General features: G+C 59.6%; 1 protein-coding gene across 1 annotated transcript; it reads left to right on the top strand.

Annotated features, from left to right (window-relative positions):
* Positions 1 to 2,433: 2,433 nt before the first annotated feature.
* On the top strand, positions 2,434 to 12,016 carry FSCN1 (fascin actin-bundling protein 1). The gene is made up of 5 exons (XM_032872750.1): positions 2,434 to 3,399; positions 9,521 to 9,677; positions 9,765 to 9,886; positions 10,072 to 10,239; positions 10,675 to 12,016. The coding sequence occupies exons 1-5, from the start codon at positions 2,568 to 2,570 to the stop codon at positions 10,875 to 10,877; spliced, it is 1,482 nt and encodes a 493-aa protein (XP_032728641.1). The 5' UTR covers positions 2,434 to 2,567; the 3' UTR covers positions 10,878 to 12,016.
* The last annotated feature ends 6,024 nt before the right edge of the window (positions 12,017 to 18,040 follow it).

The following is an 18,040-nucleotide window of genomic DNA, read 5'->3' as shown; positions in this document are numbered from 1 at the left end:
TTATTTGAGTCATGGAACCTATCGTCTATTCAGGAAAAAAAAAAAAAGCAACTTAAATACTAGTAATTTAGTTCCACATCTATCGAAATTCACCTCAGTGCTTCCTATACTGACCCCAGTGACCCCAGCAACCTGCAGGCTCGATTTTGTTCACTGGGACTGTCCTTGTCCTGTGGGCAGGTCCCGGGGGTCCTTCCTCTTCCTCCTCCTCCCACCTCTGCCCTTTGCAACATTCAATTTTAATTTATCCAACATAGGCACAAGGCTCTGAGTTCTGATGGATCCTAAAGGCTTCCCACGACTCTGCCTTCGCGTCACCGCAAGACTAGGGTCCTGGGGATTCCTGGGGACTCTGGGGGCCAGAGAAGATCCGTCTGTGTCCCCAGGATCCTCCTGTCCATGTTGTTAGTGAACAATAAAACAGCAATGTTTGCTGTGCTCTGACTACATGCCAGGCACTGTCTCCTAGGCGCCTGATGAGCCACCAACTTTAGCTTCTACTGTCCTACTCGGCATTTCTGCTGGGGCAGGTGCTGTCACCATGACCCTTTCAGAGAGGGCAAAGCCGAGAGCCAGAGATGTGCATTTGAACCCAGACTGCTGCCAACCCATCTGGACTTGGGACTTGCCAGTCTTTATACCCATCAAAGCATCGCCTGGGAAGGACTGGACCCTCCCCCACCTCTGATCTGACCGAGGGGCAGGAACCCTTCCTGGCCTCCAGGCTGTAGAGTTGTAGGAGGGGCCTTTGGGTCAGAGCAGGGGCAGGGAACTGCAGACGGGAGGGAGGGGCCACCCAGCCCTGATCCCAATAGGCGAGTCTCAGCATCCTCCAGTCCCCCTGCTAGCACCAAGCTGGGCACCACACAGCCTTCTGGAAACGCCTACAACTATTCATCCGCCTTTCCTTTGAGCCTTGGAGGAGGTTGGCCAGAGGTCTGGGGTCTTTCCAATTAGATGCATGGCTTCCAGGGGACTGGAATGGCTCCTGAGGGTGGACAGGGACAGTGTCTGGGCTCCATGCCCCCAGGGACACTGAGACCCTCCTGAGATGGGGGATTTGTATCTCTTCTACAACAATGGAAGCTCAGAGAGATTAAGCAATTTGCCTGAAGTCACAGAGCCAGGGAGATCCTGGGTTTCAAGCCTAAGGGATAACCTCAAAATAGAAATTTTTGATGTTCCAGCTCTTGAGGAATAGGTTTCGTGGGGCAGGAGGATATGGCCACTGCCTGCCTGGGGTTCTAGGCCCTGCCAGGAAACACATTTGAGCCACAACGGTGAGAAGGTGACACCATCTTGCCCTGGAAGATTAAAAAAAAAAAAAAAATCCCTGGAGGGGCTTGCCTGGGGGAAGACACAGCCCAGACCAACCAGTTGGGGAGCCAGTTCAGGGCTCTACGACTTTGGCCCCGAGAACTTGTGGGCAGCTTGTGGTCATGCTGGCATTCCGCGAGCTTGCTTGGCATGTGGGGAATGTCCCAGCAAAAGTCCTGGCCTTAGAAAAGGGAAGTGTTCCTAGAAGGGGGAGGACCTGGCGGGGGCGGGGGTGAACGCCTGCAGGGAGCGTCCCCCTCGAGGGAGAATGGTACAGAGTCGGGGTCCTGAAGGAGGAGGGCTTTGACCAGTTCAGCCTAGAAAGTGGGAGCCTGGGGGTGTACACCGAAGGGCACACTGGTCCTGGAGGCCCCAGCCCGCCCACGCCCTTCAGACTGTGGGGCCAGGAGTGGTCCCACCTCTGACCAGCCCACCCCACCGCCTTGGAAGGCCAGAACCCTGGGACTTCCGCATCCCCAGAATGGGAACGGCAGTCACTTGTCTCTGTCACTACCTTGAAGAACTATTTTGGGCCAGCATGGCTGAGGGCTTGGTCTGAGGGCAGGGTCTGGGTGGCCTGCAGGGAAGTGTCTTACAAGGCCTGAGCTGGGTGAGTTGGGGTCTGTGGGCCCTTCCCCCAGCTCCTGTCCTGCCCCACCCCTCTTTGGCTCACCTGCCCCTGCGCCGGGGGTGAGTGCGCGCTCCTTCCTTTAAAGCTCTGCTTCTAAGGCCCCCTCCTCCGAGCAGCCTCCGGTCCGCCCCACCCAGTACTGATACGTTCTGTGGTCTCTGCGGTCTCTGTCACGACCTCAAACCCTTCCTCCCGGCTAGGCTTAGAACCGGGAGGACTCCGACCAGTCCCGAGCTCCGGGTGGGTCCTCAGGCTGCGGCGCTGCGCGGGTGGGACCCTAGCACTGGGGGGCGCGAGCTGGGGGCGCTTCAGAGGGCGGCCGTGCAGAACCGGGGGCACGCTGAGAGCCCAGCAGCCACCCGCGCCCCTTGGGTCCCCGCGCAGCGCGCTCCCTGAGCCCCCTCCCCCGCCGAGCCCCGGGGCGGGGCGGGGGCGGGGCCTCGCGCCGCTGACGTCATCGCGCCTAGAAAGGGGCCCGCGCGGCGCGGGCCGGCTTTGTGGAGCGCTGCGGAGGGTGCGCGCCGGGCCGCGGTCTCGAACAAAGGAGCAGGGCGCCGCCGCGGGGACCCGCCACCGACCTCCCGGGCCGCGCCGGGGCTCTCCCGCTCGCCGAGCCACCATGACCGCCAACGGCACTGCTGAGGCCGTGCAGATCCAGTTCGGCCTCATCAACTGCGGCAACAAGTACCTGACGGCCGAGGCGTTCGGGTTCAAGGTGAACGCGTCGGCCAGCAGCCTGAAGAAGAAGCAGATCTGGACGCTGGAGCAGCCGCCCGACGAGGCGGGCAGCGCGGCCGTGTGCCTGCGCAGCCACCTGGGCCGCTACCTGGCGGCGGACAAGGACGGCAATGTGACCTGCGAGCGCGAGGTGCCCGGCCCCGACTGCCGCTTTCTCATCGTGGCGCACGACGACGGCCGCTGGTCCCTGCAATCCGAGGTGCACCGGCGCTACTTCGGCGGCACCGAGGACCGCCTGTCGTGCTTCGCGCAGACCGTGTCGCCGGCTGAGAAGTGGAGCGTGCACATCGCCATGCACCCGCAGGTCAACATCTACAGCCTGACCCGCAAGCGCTACGCGCACCTGAGCGCGCGGCCGGCGGACGAGATCGCCGTGGACCGCGACGTGCCCTGGGGCGTCGACTCGCTCATCACGTTGGCCTTCCAGGACCAGCGCTACAGCGTGCAGACCGCTGACCACCGCTTCCTGCGCCACGACGGGCGCCTGGTGGCGCGCCCCGAGCCCGCCACGGGCTACACGCTCGAGTTCCGTTCCGGCAAGGTGGCCTTCCGCGACTGCGAGGGCCGCTACCTGGCGCCGTCGGGCCCCAGCGGCACTCTCAAGGCGGGCAAGGCCACCAAGGTGGGCAAGGACGAGCTCTTCGCCTTGGAGCAGAGCTGCGCTCAGGTCGTGCTGCAGGCGGCCAACGAGAGGAACGTGTCCACGCGCCAGGGTGAGTGGGGACGCCGCCCCCCTCCTCTCGCGGTCGGTGCACAAAGCGCACCCCACCCCCGTACCTCCGGCCTCCCGCCCTTTCTCACCCGCGGCGCTGCTACAGTCCCTAGCGACGCCGGGTGCGCCCTCGCTAGGCGCGCTGGCCACCCCGCCTTGTCGCGGGACGTGTGCTTGGGCCCGGAGGAGGGGGCTAGGGGTGGGGCCATGCCCATCCTTGGGCGCCGCTGCACCCTCCTACCCGGCGTTGGGGTTTCGGCTCCCTGGGTCCCCGCGTAGGCGCCGCCCTATGTGCCACCCACCGAACCCCGGCCTGGGACTCCCCTTGCGCTCGGATTCTGCGGATCGCCCGGCCCAGCCCTGGGTTGGGGGAATGCCCCTCCCCCCTTTCCTTGTGCCCCTCCCTAATCAGCGGGCCTGTAGCTCACGGGCGGAGGCGAGGTTCGCTACGCGCGCGGGGCTCACCCCCACCCCCCACTCCCCACGAACCTCCCAGCGCTTGCGGGATGGGGGAGCCTTTGATCTCCGTAGGGTGCGCTTCCACCTTCCAGCCCTCCGGGCCTTTCTGCACCTCCACTTGCAGCCTTGAGGGGTCGGCCTCTGCTGGGGGGCTGCGTCCCGTGTGTCTGCCCTTCCCCCCCAGCCCCTCCTCCCGCGCCTGCCCCGCGCTGGAGGCCGCGGCCTTTGTGATCAGGGGGGCGGGCTCCTCCAGAGGGCCCTCCCTCGCCCCCTTTGTCCTGCTCGGTCTCTGCAGATGGGAAAACCAGATGCGGAGGGGCGGGGGAAGGGATCGGTTTTCTGCGGGTCCCCCCTGCTGAGGACCCCCCGCGCCGTCTCCGGCCTAGTGCCCCGGTCCGGAGCTTTCCCTGGAGGTGGCCTCCCTCCTCGCGTCCCGGTCCTGGGACGGCGTGGCGCGGATGGCGCCCTGCCAGGCACCCCGCCCTGCGCCCGTACGTCTAGGGTCTGTTGCGCTCTGCCCTGCGGGCGTTGGGAGGGCAGACTGAGCGTGAGCCCGGAGACCCTAGCCCGGCTCCCTCGGGAAGCCCCTTCCCTCGAGTGAACCAACCCCAAGTGTCCCGCCTGGAACAATTGACTGCAACTCGCTTGGTCCTTTCCCGGGCCTCCCGCTGGCCTGGCCATTTCCTACCGGCCTGCGCGCCAGAAGTGAGCCCCTCTCTTTCCCTTCTTAGATTCTCCCCTGGGCGGATTCTCTTCCTTCTGGCGCCCTCGTTCCTCCTTTGGCAAGGAAGCCAGTTGATTCTTTGCAGCCGGAGGCCCCGCTGGAGAGACCTGTGGGGGTCCCGCTCTGCTGAATGGGAAGTGGGGCCCCAGCCTCTGGAGATGGCTGGAAGGGAGCCCAATCAGTGTCGTCGTCCTGGTGGAGTGGACTTTCCTGCCTTCATCCTGAAGGCCACCCTCCTGACTGTGGGCGGGGTCTGTGGAGCTGGGGCTTACAGCCCCCTGGCAGTGGGGTCCGGTCTGATGGGGTAATGGCTGTTTTGTGCCTCAGTTTGTTGATTGATTTGGGCAGTATTGTCTCCGTCGGATGAGCCTGTTTGCCTCAGAGAGGTGAAGCCATTTGCTCAAGGTCACACAGCAAGTAAGCAACTCGAAGAACTGGGTCTGTTTGATTACAGAATAGGCTCTTTTCTGACACCCCCCCCCACCAGGCCTCCCAGCCTCCAGGGCACAGTGGCCTCCACCCTCCCCCCACAATGTAGGTGGGGCAGGACTCCTCACCTGTTCAGCAAACCTTGAGCCCCTCCTACCAGGTGAGACATGGTCCTTGGTGAACGAATGAGTATATGTGCCTGGACCCTTCCCTTTTGTAGCTGATGTTCTTCTTGGGACATGATCAGCATCCCAGAGGTGTCACGCAGAGGCCTAGGTGTCCAGAAGGTACATCAAGATCTCAGATTAGACTGCGGGGTGGGGGAGACACTTCCGAAGAGGACCCTGGGGCTGACCTGAAGGATGAATACAAGGTGGCATGTATCAGGCATGTGGAACAGGGTTGCAGGAAAAAAAGGCACAGCTTGTGTAAAGGCCCTGAGGCAGGGAGGAGCAGAAAGCCCATTATGGGTGAGTAAGAGCCTGTGAGGTTGGTAGGTGGGACTGGAACCACCGGTGGGGCCACAGGACCCACGATGGGCACTCACCCCTGCAGGGAGGCTGCGTCCCTGCTGGGCTGCATCCAGTGCCTTCCTTGGGGAAGACGAGGAGGAGCAGGTGGACCTGGCCCCGAGGGTCAGGGATCTCATGACTTCCTCTTGAGGGGAAGAGCAGAGCGAGTCTGGGCAGATGCCCTCTCCTCTTTATTAGCCCTTGCTGGAAGTGTCACTGTGTGATTCAGGCTGATGGGGCAGGGGGAGTCCGAAATTGGGCCAGAAGTGTTGGCTCATCTCTGAGTTTAAAGGTACGAAGAACTGGGAGAGGAGTCTTTGGGGGCTGAGATTGGGACTCTTTGGGCCTTGGATCTAGGGGTCCTCTTCTTGTTCTCATGTTAACTGGCCCCAAGGCTTCCTGGTAGGATGGAAGGAGACCTGCGGCTGCTGTGTGGTTGGGGGCGTGTCTCAGAGGCCATTTTGGACAGGCCTGCGTGGCAGAGGAGGCGGTGTCTGTATTTCTGACACATGTTGGGAAAAGCCAGCCAGGGAGGAGGCGGCTCCTGGGCTTAGCTGGCGGGGGGATGTGAATCATGCCCACAGGCTTGCACAGGCCTGCCTGGCGGGGGTGCGGTGCTCCCTACTGACACTGCAACCTGCTCTCTGGCCTCAGTTTCCCCGTCTGTAAAGGGCTGGCGTGGGCTAATTCTCTGAGCCAGGGTTTGTTTCTGGGAAGGGGGCCATCTCAGCCACCAGGGAGCGGGGTCCCGGTGTCCGGGGACTGATGTGATAGGTGGGTGGAATCCGTCCATCCCAGGGCCTCAGAAATGGTGTAGCTGTGACCATGTCACTGGTGAGGGCCCTGGCTTGGGCAGGGATGAAGGATGGCACGGTGGCTGGGTAAACGGCACTTCCCAGCCAGGTGGGGGGGTGTCTTCCGCCCCCAGTACTCCTTGGAAGTCTTACCCCGCCTGGACGTCAGGCCCACATTTCCCACTTGGTCTCAGCCTCCATGCTCAGGATGCGCACTGTCCCAGCCACTCAGAGGCCCTCAGAGGCCAGGCTGGCTGGTCGCCTGAGAAAAGGGCTGGTCAGGCTGGGCTTTGCAGGATGTGTAAGAGCTCTCCCTAAGAGCCAGGGCATTTGAGGTAATTCTTGTGCAAGGTTGGAGGACGGATCTGAGGTGGTCACGTAGTAGAAAGAGGGCAGGGGGAGGGGAGGCCACAGAAGCTTCCAGGCTCCTTCCCCTAAACTGAATGGGGTGGTGGGGAGTGCCTCTTTTGGACCAGCCAGGGTAATTTGGGAACTGCCAAGGCTGAGGGGGATGGAATGTCCTCTCTGAGCCACCATAGGGAATAGCTCAGAGGCTTGCGACAGGAAAAGCCATGAGGCAGAGGGACAGGCAGGGCGGGGGATGTGGGGGGGGGAGGCAGGAGATGAGCTTCTCCCAGCCCCGCATCTGCCTCTCCAGGGCTCCTACGGGCCTGTGACTCAGTGCCGCTGCTGCAGCTGATGAAAAGAAAAATCCCAAAGAAAACCCTGTTCCCATAGTAACCCAGCTCTAATTAGAGACTCCCAAGGCCAAGTGGGGCCTTTCCCGTCTGGGCAGGGCCTTGGAGCCAGGAAGGGCCCTGCAGGATGTTGGGAAGAGGAGACACCCCCCACTCCCACCCCCGCTGCCGTACTCCTTCCTGTTGGGGTCAGAAGACCTGGTGTCAGCTTGATACTAGGGCCCTGAATCCTTCCACCCTCCTGGCAGAATGGAGACCCTTTTGATAGACAGGGATACAGGCTGAGTGAGGGGAAGGCACTTTGGGCAGCACCCTGGCTGGCCCAGGTCTTTCCATCAGACCACGTCCAGGACTAGGTACGAGCAGCGCATGGGGTCTGAGCAGCCGAGCAGATGGCCACGGCTGTGTGGCCCTTGGGTGGGGCCTCCCTTTGTTTTTCTGTGGGAAGAGCCGGTCAGTATGGATTTTGTGGCGCACAGGGCTGCTCCTGGCTAAGTCTCCCCGAGAAGGAGCCTCCTGACTTTCTGTTAAACCTCCGGCTAGAGGTTGGACTTCCAATCCAGGTCTCTTTCCTCCTGCCTCTTTTCCCCTGTTTTCTGGAGATCCCCTTCTGTCCTGTCTGCTGCTGGAGTACGCCCGAGGAGGCCTTTCCTCCTGTCTCTCCCCTCCTTCTGGGCAGCCAGCACACCCCACATTGGGCAGGTGGTACCAGGGGCTGGGGTGGGCTGGCTTATAGGGTGGGGCACGTCCACCAGCTTTTGGGGACTCTGGCCTCACGTTGTGCTCCCCAGAGTGGCCTTAGAATGGTCCTATTCTTGGTGGCTCAGCTACCCAGGGGGCCCAGTCCCTGTTGACCTTCATCGTCTCTGGGGGTGTGATGGTGGGTCTGGGTCACTACCTGCCTCCTAGCAGTCAGCAGATCCTTGAGATCAGGGCTGAGAGGGCCCAGCAGGCCTGGAGTCTTGAGCCCAAGGGGTTTTGAGAGGAGCTATTCAGGACCCTGGGTCTGCCAGTCCATAGAGAGAACATGGAGGAGGAGGCCGGAGTTTGCCCACTTCCCCTCCTGAGGCTTACCAGCACTTACCAGTTTCTCTCTGGGTGACCTTGGGCAAGGACATAGCACCTCTGGCTCATTCTCCTCCTTGAAGTGGAGGTGAAGGTCTCCACCCCCTGGTGCTGATGGGGGTCAAGAGAGGCTCATACCCTTCAGACCTCCGCTTGGTGGTGGAGAACTACATGTGGGTCCTGGGCAGGGAACCGGGGCTCCCCCATCCACCAGCCTCCATCTGCTTATCTGAAGGGCCGCCTTCCACCTCCCACTGTGATCCCATCTTCCTAAAGGTGTCCAGACGCCAATGGTGACACACTTTCGAGCCCCGAGACTGGATGGCCAGCAGAGTGGGCGGACGTCCCTGCTGTTGCGGTTCTTAGAACCCAGGCGTTTGGGGAATGTGAATTTGTTCTGCTGGAACCAAATAGCCTATTTCCAGGTTGTTAGCTGGAAGAGGTAACACAGGGGGGGCCCCAGAGATCAGCCGCTGGGCAGCAGCGCACGGGAGCACGGAAGCCCCCTCTGTCACATCAGGTGATTTAGAGACAGGGAAATGTGTGTGAACAGTGTTGCCTTAGATCATTTGCAAATCGAGATCTGTGGCACGCGTGCCCTCGAGGTAGTGAAAATACGTGTGTCTGCACCAGGGAAAAGGCGAGGAGGGTGTGCGTACCTGCCATTTGCAGTGTGTTCTGGGGGTGCGGGTGCGGTGGGCATTGGGGGTATGTGTGACTCCCCTGGCCCCGAGATAGAGAGCAAGGCCAGGAGGGGCAGAGCGAGAGGAGAGAGAATCTCAGGCAGACTCCAAGCTCAGCGCGGAGACCCAGGACTTGATCTCATGACTCTTGAGATCATGGTCTGAGCCAGAATCAAGAGTCGGGCGCTTAAACTGCTGAGCCACCCAGGTGGCCCCGTGTGACTCCCTTTTTATGCATTTATGAGTTTTATACATTTTCTGAAACGAGTGTGTGGCATTACGTTTCATTCCAAACTTTTACACACATATGGGAGCAGGAAGGATAGAATCTATGGATTTTCCCCCAAACGCGGTATTCTGCCGTCTAGCTCCATCTGTCCCTGTGTCACTGGTTTTGATTGTATTTAAAGCAAATCCCTGACATCAAGGCATTTCATCTCGAGATATTTGTGGATATCTGAAAAATTTTCTTACATAACTTTTTCTTACATAACAACTCTATGATTAACAATAATTAATCCTTATATTTAATCCTGGGCCACATTAAGATTCTCCCGATTGGTTCTAGAAGGTCTTTGTGCAGACGGTTTGTTGGAAGGTGTTCTAGCATCGGAGAAAATGATGTGAGGGTGGGCAGAGTCGGCCGCCTGGGGTCCCGGGTCCTGCCCCCTGATGTGGAGGCCGAGGTGATGTGTGAGGGCAGGGCTGTGGTTCGGGGTGAGGGGGGTCCCCGTGCCAGTCGGAAGTTCTCCCTGCAGGTATGGACCTGTCAGCCAATCAGGACGAGGAGACCGACCAAGAGACCTTCCAGCTGGAGATCGACCGTGACACCAAAAAGTGCGCCTTCCGCACCCACACGGGCAAGTACTGGACGCTGACGGCCACTGGGGGTGTGCAGTCCACAGCCTCCACCAAGTGAGTGCCCCGCCACGCCCAGGCTGGCCCTTCCCGGGGATTGGGGAACCGGGGGCAGCCCCGCCTGACCCTTCCCGCCACCCCCAGGAACGCCAGCTGCTATTTTGACATCGAGTGGCGTGATCGGCGGATCACACTGCGTGCGTCCAATGGCAAGTTCGTGACGGCCAAGAAGAACGGGCAGCTGGCTGCCTCGGTGGAGACAGCAGGTAGCCACCTGTGGGTGCACCCCGCTCCCAGGTTCTCTGGGGGTTCTGCCCACCTCATAGCCGCTCACCAAACCGCCCCCACAATCCCAGGGCTGACATGCTGGGCGACCCCAGACTCCCTGCTCTCCCTCTCTGAGCCGCGCCCCGATCATCCCACTCACCGCCCTTCCCCTTTCCTGGGACAGGGGACTCGGAGCTCTTCCTCATGAAGCTCATCAACCGTCCCATCATTGTGTTCCGTGGGGAGCATGGCTTCATCGGCTGCCGCAAGGTCACAGGCACCCTGGATGCCAACCGCTCCAGCTATGATGTCTTCCAGCTGGAGTTCAATGACGGTGCCTACAACATCAAAGGTGGGTTCTGAGGGGTGGTAGCTCTGGGGGGGTGCAGGGGCCAGCGTGGCCACACAGGGATTGAAGCACCCTTGTCCCACATTGGGGCTCAGCCTGGCCACCCTGTGACTTGGCTCTGGGGACAAACATCCTGTGGCCACCAGGCCCCTTCTCCTCTTCTCTGTGTAGGAGGGAGGACCCACAAGCTAGGAAAGGGGGAGGAGAGCAGAGAGGGAAACAGGATTCTGGGAACGGTGGACAGGGAAGGTGTCCCACACCTGAGTTATAGGACTTAAAGTCCTGGTAGGGGGAAAAGGCTCAGACCTCCATCCAGCAGGGGTGGGAGGCGTGGGTGGGCATCACACAGAACTCACCCCAACTCCAGAGGCCATGATTGCAGGGAGGGGAGCTGGCCAAGGGTGGGGCCTGATGGGTCTCGCGCCGCCCCCCCCCAAGACTCCACAGGCAAGTACTGGACAGTGGGCAATGACTCGTCGGTTACCAGCAGCAGCGACACCCCCGTGGACTTCTTCTTCGAATTCTGTGACTACAACAAGGTGGCCATCAAGGTGGGCGGGCGCTACCTGAAGGGGGACCACGCGGGGGTCCTGAAGGCCTGCGCCGAGACCATTGAGCCAGCCACCCTCTGGGAGTACTAGCCCGCTGCCCAGCGCCCTGTCCCTGCCCTGTCCAGACCCTTCTGCTAATAACTCTCTTCTCCAGGCGGGCTCTGGCGTGGTGGCGAGCCCCTTGCCTTTCAAACTGGAAACCCAGAGAAAACGGTGCCCCCCCACCTGTTGCCCCATGCCTGGTCCTTGAAGGGATCTCAGACCCCTCTGTCCTCTCTTCTCTGCTATGGGCGAGGCTGGTAGCCCTTTCTTCTGACCTCAGATGACTCTGAGCCTTACTTCCCCAAAGTGGCCGAGGAGAGTGGGGGAGCTGGGAGGCCTTCCCGTGCCCCCGGGCCTGCTGGGGTAACTGGAATTTCCTGCCGCCTCCCAAGAGCCTCTGCCCGCTCCACTTCCCTGGAACTGGGTGCCTGCCCCCAGCCTATCACCCGCCCGCCCGGCACACCACCCCTGCGTCAGGGGAAGGCCGCAGGAAGGGGAGGGGGTGACACTGGCATGTACCCACTGCTTGCCCCTCTGCACCAAGCGGGCCTGCCCACCGCACACCCCGTCCTGGCCTGACTGGAAGCAGAAAATGACCAAATCAGTATTTTTTTTTTTTTTTTTTTTTTTAAACGAGGCATTATTGTTGGAGGCATGCAGGCCAGCCTGGTGGCAGCCCCGAGTGATCTTCAAGGGGTCCTGTGGGGGAATCTTGAAACCGCATCTCTGGGCATCGGTGCCCTCCTTGTCTGCTAGCTGGTGGGGGGCAGGGTGCTTCCCTGACTCTAGAACCTGTCCCCACCTCCTCGGGGGCCCTCGCCGGCCCCCTCTCTCCTGCCTGCCCAGGCCTGTGTCCTCATCTGGTCGGTGCTGAGCCCCTCACCACCTCAGCCAGAGCCCCCGGTGTGATCGGTGCTCCCTGTCCGACTGGACTCCTCGGGTCTCGGGGTGGGATGAAGCTGGGCGTCGCCCTCCACCGGGAGCCCCACGGGGAGGCTCTAGGCCCCTGGCTCCCAGCCCTGCCCCTGCCAGCCCTGCTCCCCTCGACCAGTTCATCTCTGCCATGCATCTCACTCTGGGTGTCTTGGTCTTTTATTTTTTGTAAGTGTCATTTGTATAACTAAATGCCCATGATAGTAGCTTCAGACTGGAAAAGCAAAATAAAATAATGCGAGTGTGCAGCCTTGTGAGCTGGCCTTTGTGTGTCTTGGGGATGCAGGGGGGTGGGTCGAGGGTCCTGTAGATGCTCTGAGCCGCCGGGACATCTCTAGGAGAGGAGGAGGCCTCTGCAAGGGGTGGCCTTTGACCCCAGAGACCAGCCTGGGGCCTCCAGTGTCCCAAGGGCATAGTGGGATCTCCCAGGTAGGGAGGTGGCTGAATCTGGTTCCACAACTTCCCTTCTCCATATCTATCCGGAGGCCTGGAAACAAGCATGCACTTGGGCTGGGCCGGTGCACTGCATGCCTGTGTGCATAGGAGATAGAGCGTGAGGTAGCACGATTGCACAGATCCAGCTTCCTCCTCCTGCCTCCATGGATGCACCTTGATGGGGCCCTCTTCACACACTGCAAGAGACCCCAAGCACACCCCCAAACACGAGGTTCAGGTTCCCCAGTGGCTGGGATTGCGTGGTCCAAGGAATCCCCTGAGGACGGGCACAGAGATGGGTGCAGATCCTGGGAGGAGTCTGCTGGATGGGCTAAACTCCTTCAAAGCAGGACCCCTAGCCTCAGCCCTGGGAGCTGGGGGGCCCGTCTCCATCTGGCAGACCTCCATGTGGCCTGCCCTCCAGGGACTGCAGGATCTCATTAAGCCAGAGCTGCGGGGGGTGGGGGGGTAAGCGCTCTTCCACCTTACAGAGGAGACCAAGGTTCAGAGCGGCAAGGCCTGGCGGGTATAGCGATAAGCAGATGGTGACTGGGGATGATTGAGGATGTGGGGTGGGCATCACCAGGTCCTGGGGTGTGGCTCTTCTGCTCCCACCTTGCTGCCCCAGTGGTCAGTGGAATTGCTGATTGGCTGCTGGTGACAAAACCAGGATGCCTGTGCTGTGATTGGTGGTCCCTGGAGGCAGGAGTCTCGAGATTGACAAGGGCAGATGGCGCCACAAAAGGCTGTTGGGGCCCCCCAGTGGGGTCCTGGTGACCAATCCCCTACCCCTGTTAAAGCCAGGCTGGAAGCCAGAAAAGTCTCGGTGATGTGGAAGGAACAGATGAATTCGTCTGAGCCAAGATCTTCCAGACCATGGTGGAAGAGGGGAGGCACACTGAAAGAGCTTGGGGAGGGGGCAGTTGGGCAGCTGGACATGGTTCCCTGTGATGCCTGGGAGAGCAGGAAAGAACTGCCCTGGAATGACCCCGGGGGTCCCCTGACTGAATCCGAGCCTAGTCTGAGCCAGCCGAGCTACGCGTAGGTTGTGGGTTCCATTTGTTCTGCAAAAAATGGGCACCTGCTACGTGGCTGAGCTTTCTGGGGGCTGCTGGCTACAGTTTACTTGGGGAGATGATCACAACCAGGGAAAGAGGACAGTACAAGGGATGGGAAGGTCAGTCTGGGTAGAGGGAACAGCATAAGCAAAGGCCCTGCAGGAGAGATGGGACAGAGCCTCCTTGGATGGTAGTTGGAGACTTGGTTTGAGCAAACGAGGCTGGTTGCCTCCACAGGGGTGCCCACTCCCCTCCATTCGCCTAGACCCCGACTGGCAGGTCTTCCTTGCCGCCAGCTGTGAAGGTGGGTCCCCTCCAAGCTTGCCATGGAGGGTGAGCAAAAGTTCAGCCTTCCATTGCTCAGATGGGGAAACAGACCTAGCAGATGCCCAGTGAGCCTGGGCAGGGGCAATAGTGCTGAGTTCCAAGTCACAGTTAATTGTGAGCCCCAAAGATCATGATTGAAGGAAAAATGTTCCATGAAATTTATAAGGAAGAAAAAGAAAGGAGAGACAAGCACTCTTGCCGCCAACGTGTCCGTCCCTGTCAGGGGCAGAAAAAGGCTGTGGACCAAGTAGCTTCAGACAGGCTGGAAACAGGGAGCCGTGTAGCCAGAGGGCACAGGCCATCCCAGGGCCTCACCCCTGGGCCTTACCCCTAGGCCTCCCCACTCCTGTCTGCTGGGGTTCCCACAGGTGTGGTCCTGTAGGACCCTTGTTGGGATGGGACCCCAAGCCCCTGCAGGGGAACCTTGGAGCTGTCCCTCTGGTGGGAAAGGCTTCTGAGCTTCCCAAGGGTGTCTCCCTGGGACACCCCTGCCAAGTAGGTCCCCTCCCCAGCTCAGGCTCCTCCCCTGTTTATTTCTGGGGAGACCTCAGTGGAGGGCACCCCAGAGCTGGCTGAGCCTCACTTCCTCCAGGGTCAGAGCCGCCTCTTCCAGAATTGGGAGGGATGATAGGTGACTTCCAATGACCTCATACTGTAGCATAATGTAGGTAAGGCTGCAGAGGAAGCTTGACTCTCTGGGGACCATCTGTCCTCAGTTCCCCCCATTTGAGCAATGGGCAAATGGTTCCCAGGGCAAGACTGCCCAGTTGGAGGAGAACCCTGGGACAGTGAAAGAAGGGAACAGATGCGGTTTCTTCAGGCAGAAGAAGGCCTGGAGAAGCCCGCCTCCCCAAGACACGCCTGGCAGGGGAAGGGAGGAGTGGGTCGGGTAGAGCATTTGCCCTGAGGCCCAAGCCCCGTTGTGGGGACCCTGGGCTTAACCGGGAGGAGGACTGATCCTCCAGGAGGGGTGAATAATGGAGACAAAAGCTGCACAGATGTGGGGAAAGGATCTGACCCCCAGGACGGGAGGAGGAGACCCACCTTTCAGGCACCTCCCACTGGTGTCAGGCACTGATAGGTGCTCTGAGAGGGTTACTGCGTCATCATTGCTGTTAGCTTAGGAATTAAGGTAATAAAACAGGGCGCCTGGGTGGCTCAGTGGGTTAAGCCTCTGCCTTTGGCTCGGGTCATGATCTTGGGGTCCTGGGATAGATCCCCACATTGGGCTCTCTGCTCAGCGGGGAGCCTGCTTCCCTCCTCCGGCTCTGCTTGCCTCTCTGCCTACTTGTGATCTCTGTCTGTCAAATAAATAAATAAAATATTTAAAAAAAAAGAATTAAGGTAATGAAAGCACGGAGTCTGGTGTCGGAGGATCCCAGCAACCCCCAGAGTAACACTGATGGCAGTCTTTTACTCTTCTGGAAAATCTTACTTTTATGTGAAAGAATTCATATACACCCCTTGCTAGGTGCTGGGTACTTACCCTTCATTCACTGGCTCAGTCCCTGGGATGCGCTGAATTGGGTCCCCCAGGATTCGTGTGCGGAGGTCGGAACCCCAGCACCTCTCGGTGTGATTGTGCGCAGAGACAAGGTATTTCAGGAGGTGATTAAGATTTAAAAAGGTTGCTGAGGTGAGCCCCACTCCAATCTGACCGTGTCCTGGTAAGAAGAGGAGATTAGGAGGCAAATGTGCACAGAGGGAAGGCGGGAGGCCGCGGACAGAGGCCGGGAAGACTACCCACCCCCTCCCCACTTTGGGACTCCCGCCTTCAGGGCTGGGAAAAAACTTGCTATGTTGAGGCGCCCAGCCCATGACTCCTACCACCCACATCCCAGCCCCGCAGGGGAGTGTGTCCTGCGACTCACTGCTGCAGAAACTGAGGTTCAGGAGGTTAAGTAAGTTGTTCCCAGCTCGGGGTGCAGCTGGGATTTAAATATAAACGTAACCCTTATGGGCCAGCACTCTTCCCATATGGACACTCTTCCTCGTGTGACTGGTTCCCCCAGAAACAAACAGACACGCACATTCAAGACCAAGTGGCTTACTTGGGTGGTGACCCCAGGAGACGGGGGGAGGGGCGCGAAGGGAACGTGAGCCGGGGGTGCACAAGGCATCTGTCCTTCTGTGACCACTTGTGTGACTTGGCCCTGTGTCTGCGAGGTTCACCCGTGTTGTGGTGTGGGTCGGAGCTCTATTCCTTGTTCTGGCTGACTCGTGTTCCGAGGGACACACGGATGTACGTGCCGCTCCCCGGACGGACACCGGATTGCTTCCAGCTTTTGGTTCTTATGAATGCTGCCGCTGAGAACACGGGTACAAATCTGAGTCCCTGTTTTCTGTTCTCTTGGGTTTACACCCCAGAGTGGCCTTGCTGCTTCTTACGGTCATTCCAGTTTCGTTTCTTCTAACACCCTCCCTACCCTGTTTTGCACAGTGGCTGCACTGCTCTACAGCCCCAGCAACAGTGAGCGGGGCTTGTATTCTGCTTTTTTGCGCACTCGGGATTGTGGGCTTCCATGGCCCCCTCCCTTCAGTTGTCACCTGACACGTGTGTTTTCCTTACCTGCCCAGGCAGACCTTGGTCCGGCTTCTCGAGGTCCACTCTGTCCCTTGCCATCCGACCTAGTCAGCGCACCAGTCACGGACACTCGCGTCCATTCTCCCTCGTTCTGAGAGGCATATGCTGCTGCGTAGAACAACAGTGGGCAGGAAGGAGACACTATGAGGCTCTTGGGGAAATATCTGGAAGGGCAATCTTTTTCTTCTTTTTTTTAAAGATTTTATTTATTTATTTGACAAAGACACCAAGAGAGGGAACACAAGTAGGGGGAGTGGAAGAGGGAGAAGCAGGCTCCCTGCTGAGCAGGGAGCATGATGCTGGGCTCCATCCCAGGAACCTGGGATCATGACCTGAGCCGAAGGCAGACACTTAACAACTGAGCCACCCAGGTGCTCAAGGAAGGGCAATTCTTAAGTCACTTGAGGTTTTGATAGATGGGGCAGGACTGCCTCCCCAAAGACCCTCCCACCCCCGCCCAGCTGTGGATGAGTGTGTCTTTACGTTCTCCCCCTCCTGGATGGAATCATTCTGGAAGCTTCTTGCCAGGCTGAGGTGAGAGTGAGGGTGCTGCATAGGTCAGGAGTGCAAGGGTTACCTGTGGGTGAGTCTGTGCTAATGGGCAACACCTAAGCTGGGCGGGGCCTCTCCACCTCTTCCCTCTGCCACTTGGCGTCCTTCTTCCCCGGAGCACAGCTGGCAGATTTGGGAGGATGTAAATAAAAGCTGCCACATCTCTCAGGGCCTCAGATAAAGTCTCCTCCAAGAGCTAGCTGCTGGTCCCTGCAGCTACAGGTGGGCCTAGAGGGGCTCAACAGTGGCACCTGGCCTCAGGGCCTCCCCACAAGGTCCCCGTTTGCAGACCCCGAGTGGCCTGTCTGGCTGCTTCCTCCTCCTTCACGCCTCTGCCCTGTGGGTCCTCGGCGTCCCCAAGTTTTCAGGTCTGTCTCCTCCATGTAGGGAGGTCCCCAGTCTCTGCCACGCTTCTACCACTCAGGCTACCCAGCCCAACCCTTCCCTTTTACAGATGGGGAAACTGAGGCTCCAGCAAGCAGGGGACTTGCCCCCCAGGACACAGGTGGAGAAAGCAGTTGCTCACATTTTTGGATTCCAAACACAATTAAGCTGACATCTGTGTGGTTCCAAGGGTCACACTGTGTCTTCGCCTGCAGTAGCCCGCTGAGTGTCCTGCAGACCCCCTTCCAACAACTATTTCCTGAGCACCCCAGGGCCCCAACTGGGTGCCAGAGATGCAGAGCCGAGCAGAATGGTGCTCTCGGTGCTTTGGGGAGGCGGACCTGGTGGACACTGTTCTCGGGAGGAGAGGCACAGAGGCCTGGGCCGTGGCTCACAGCTGGCGAACAGCATTGCTGGGCAGGAACTGTGTGCCTGCACGTTCTTCAGTGTTCCTGGCCTCCAGAATGTTCCAGGCCTCCTTTCTGGCCTTGTTCCCCATCAGAGGCAAGAGAAAGGAGATGTCTGTGGGGGAGGTGGCGTCAGAGTTGCCAGAGGTCTGAGGCTGAGCAGGTGAGGGCACCCTGTGGGGAGCCATCCGGGTTGCCCACTTGGTGCCCAGGCCCAGGCCTCCCCAGAGCTGCAGCGGGTGGCCCCCTGAAGCCCATCAGGACCTGGGGCTGCCCCTCCTGGGCCTCCAGCAGGTCATGGAGACGTGTGCTGCCTGCAGAGCTGTCTTCTTTGGAGCTCTAGGCACGTGTTCACCCCATGGCCACGGTGACCCTTACAACTCATGTGCTTCTCCATGTGAGTGGCCAGGAAGGGGGCCAGGCCACCTGGCTTCAGAGCCCCACTTCCTACGCTGTGCTCTTTTAATACTGTTGCTTTGCTTCTGTTCCAGTTCGGTTTTTCTGGTTTTCTATCATGGGTATTTTTTTGTT

This window comes from Lontra canadensis, unplaced genomic scaffold, assembly GCF_010015895.1.
Source record: "Lontra canadensis isolate GAN:19392208 unplaced genomic scaffold, GSC_riverotter_1.0 scaffold45, whole genome shotgun sequence".
Classification (NCBI taxonomy): domain Eukaryota; kingdom Metazoa; phylum Chordata; class Mammalia; order Carnivora; family Mustelidae; genus Lontra; species Lontra canadensis.
The sequence above is the reverse complement of the archived record's forward strand: the minus strand, read 5'-3'. Positions and strand labels throughout refer to the sequence as shown.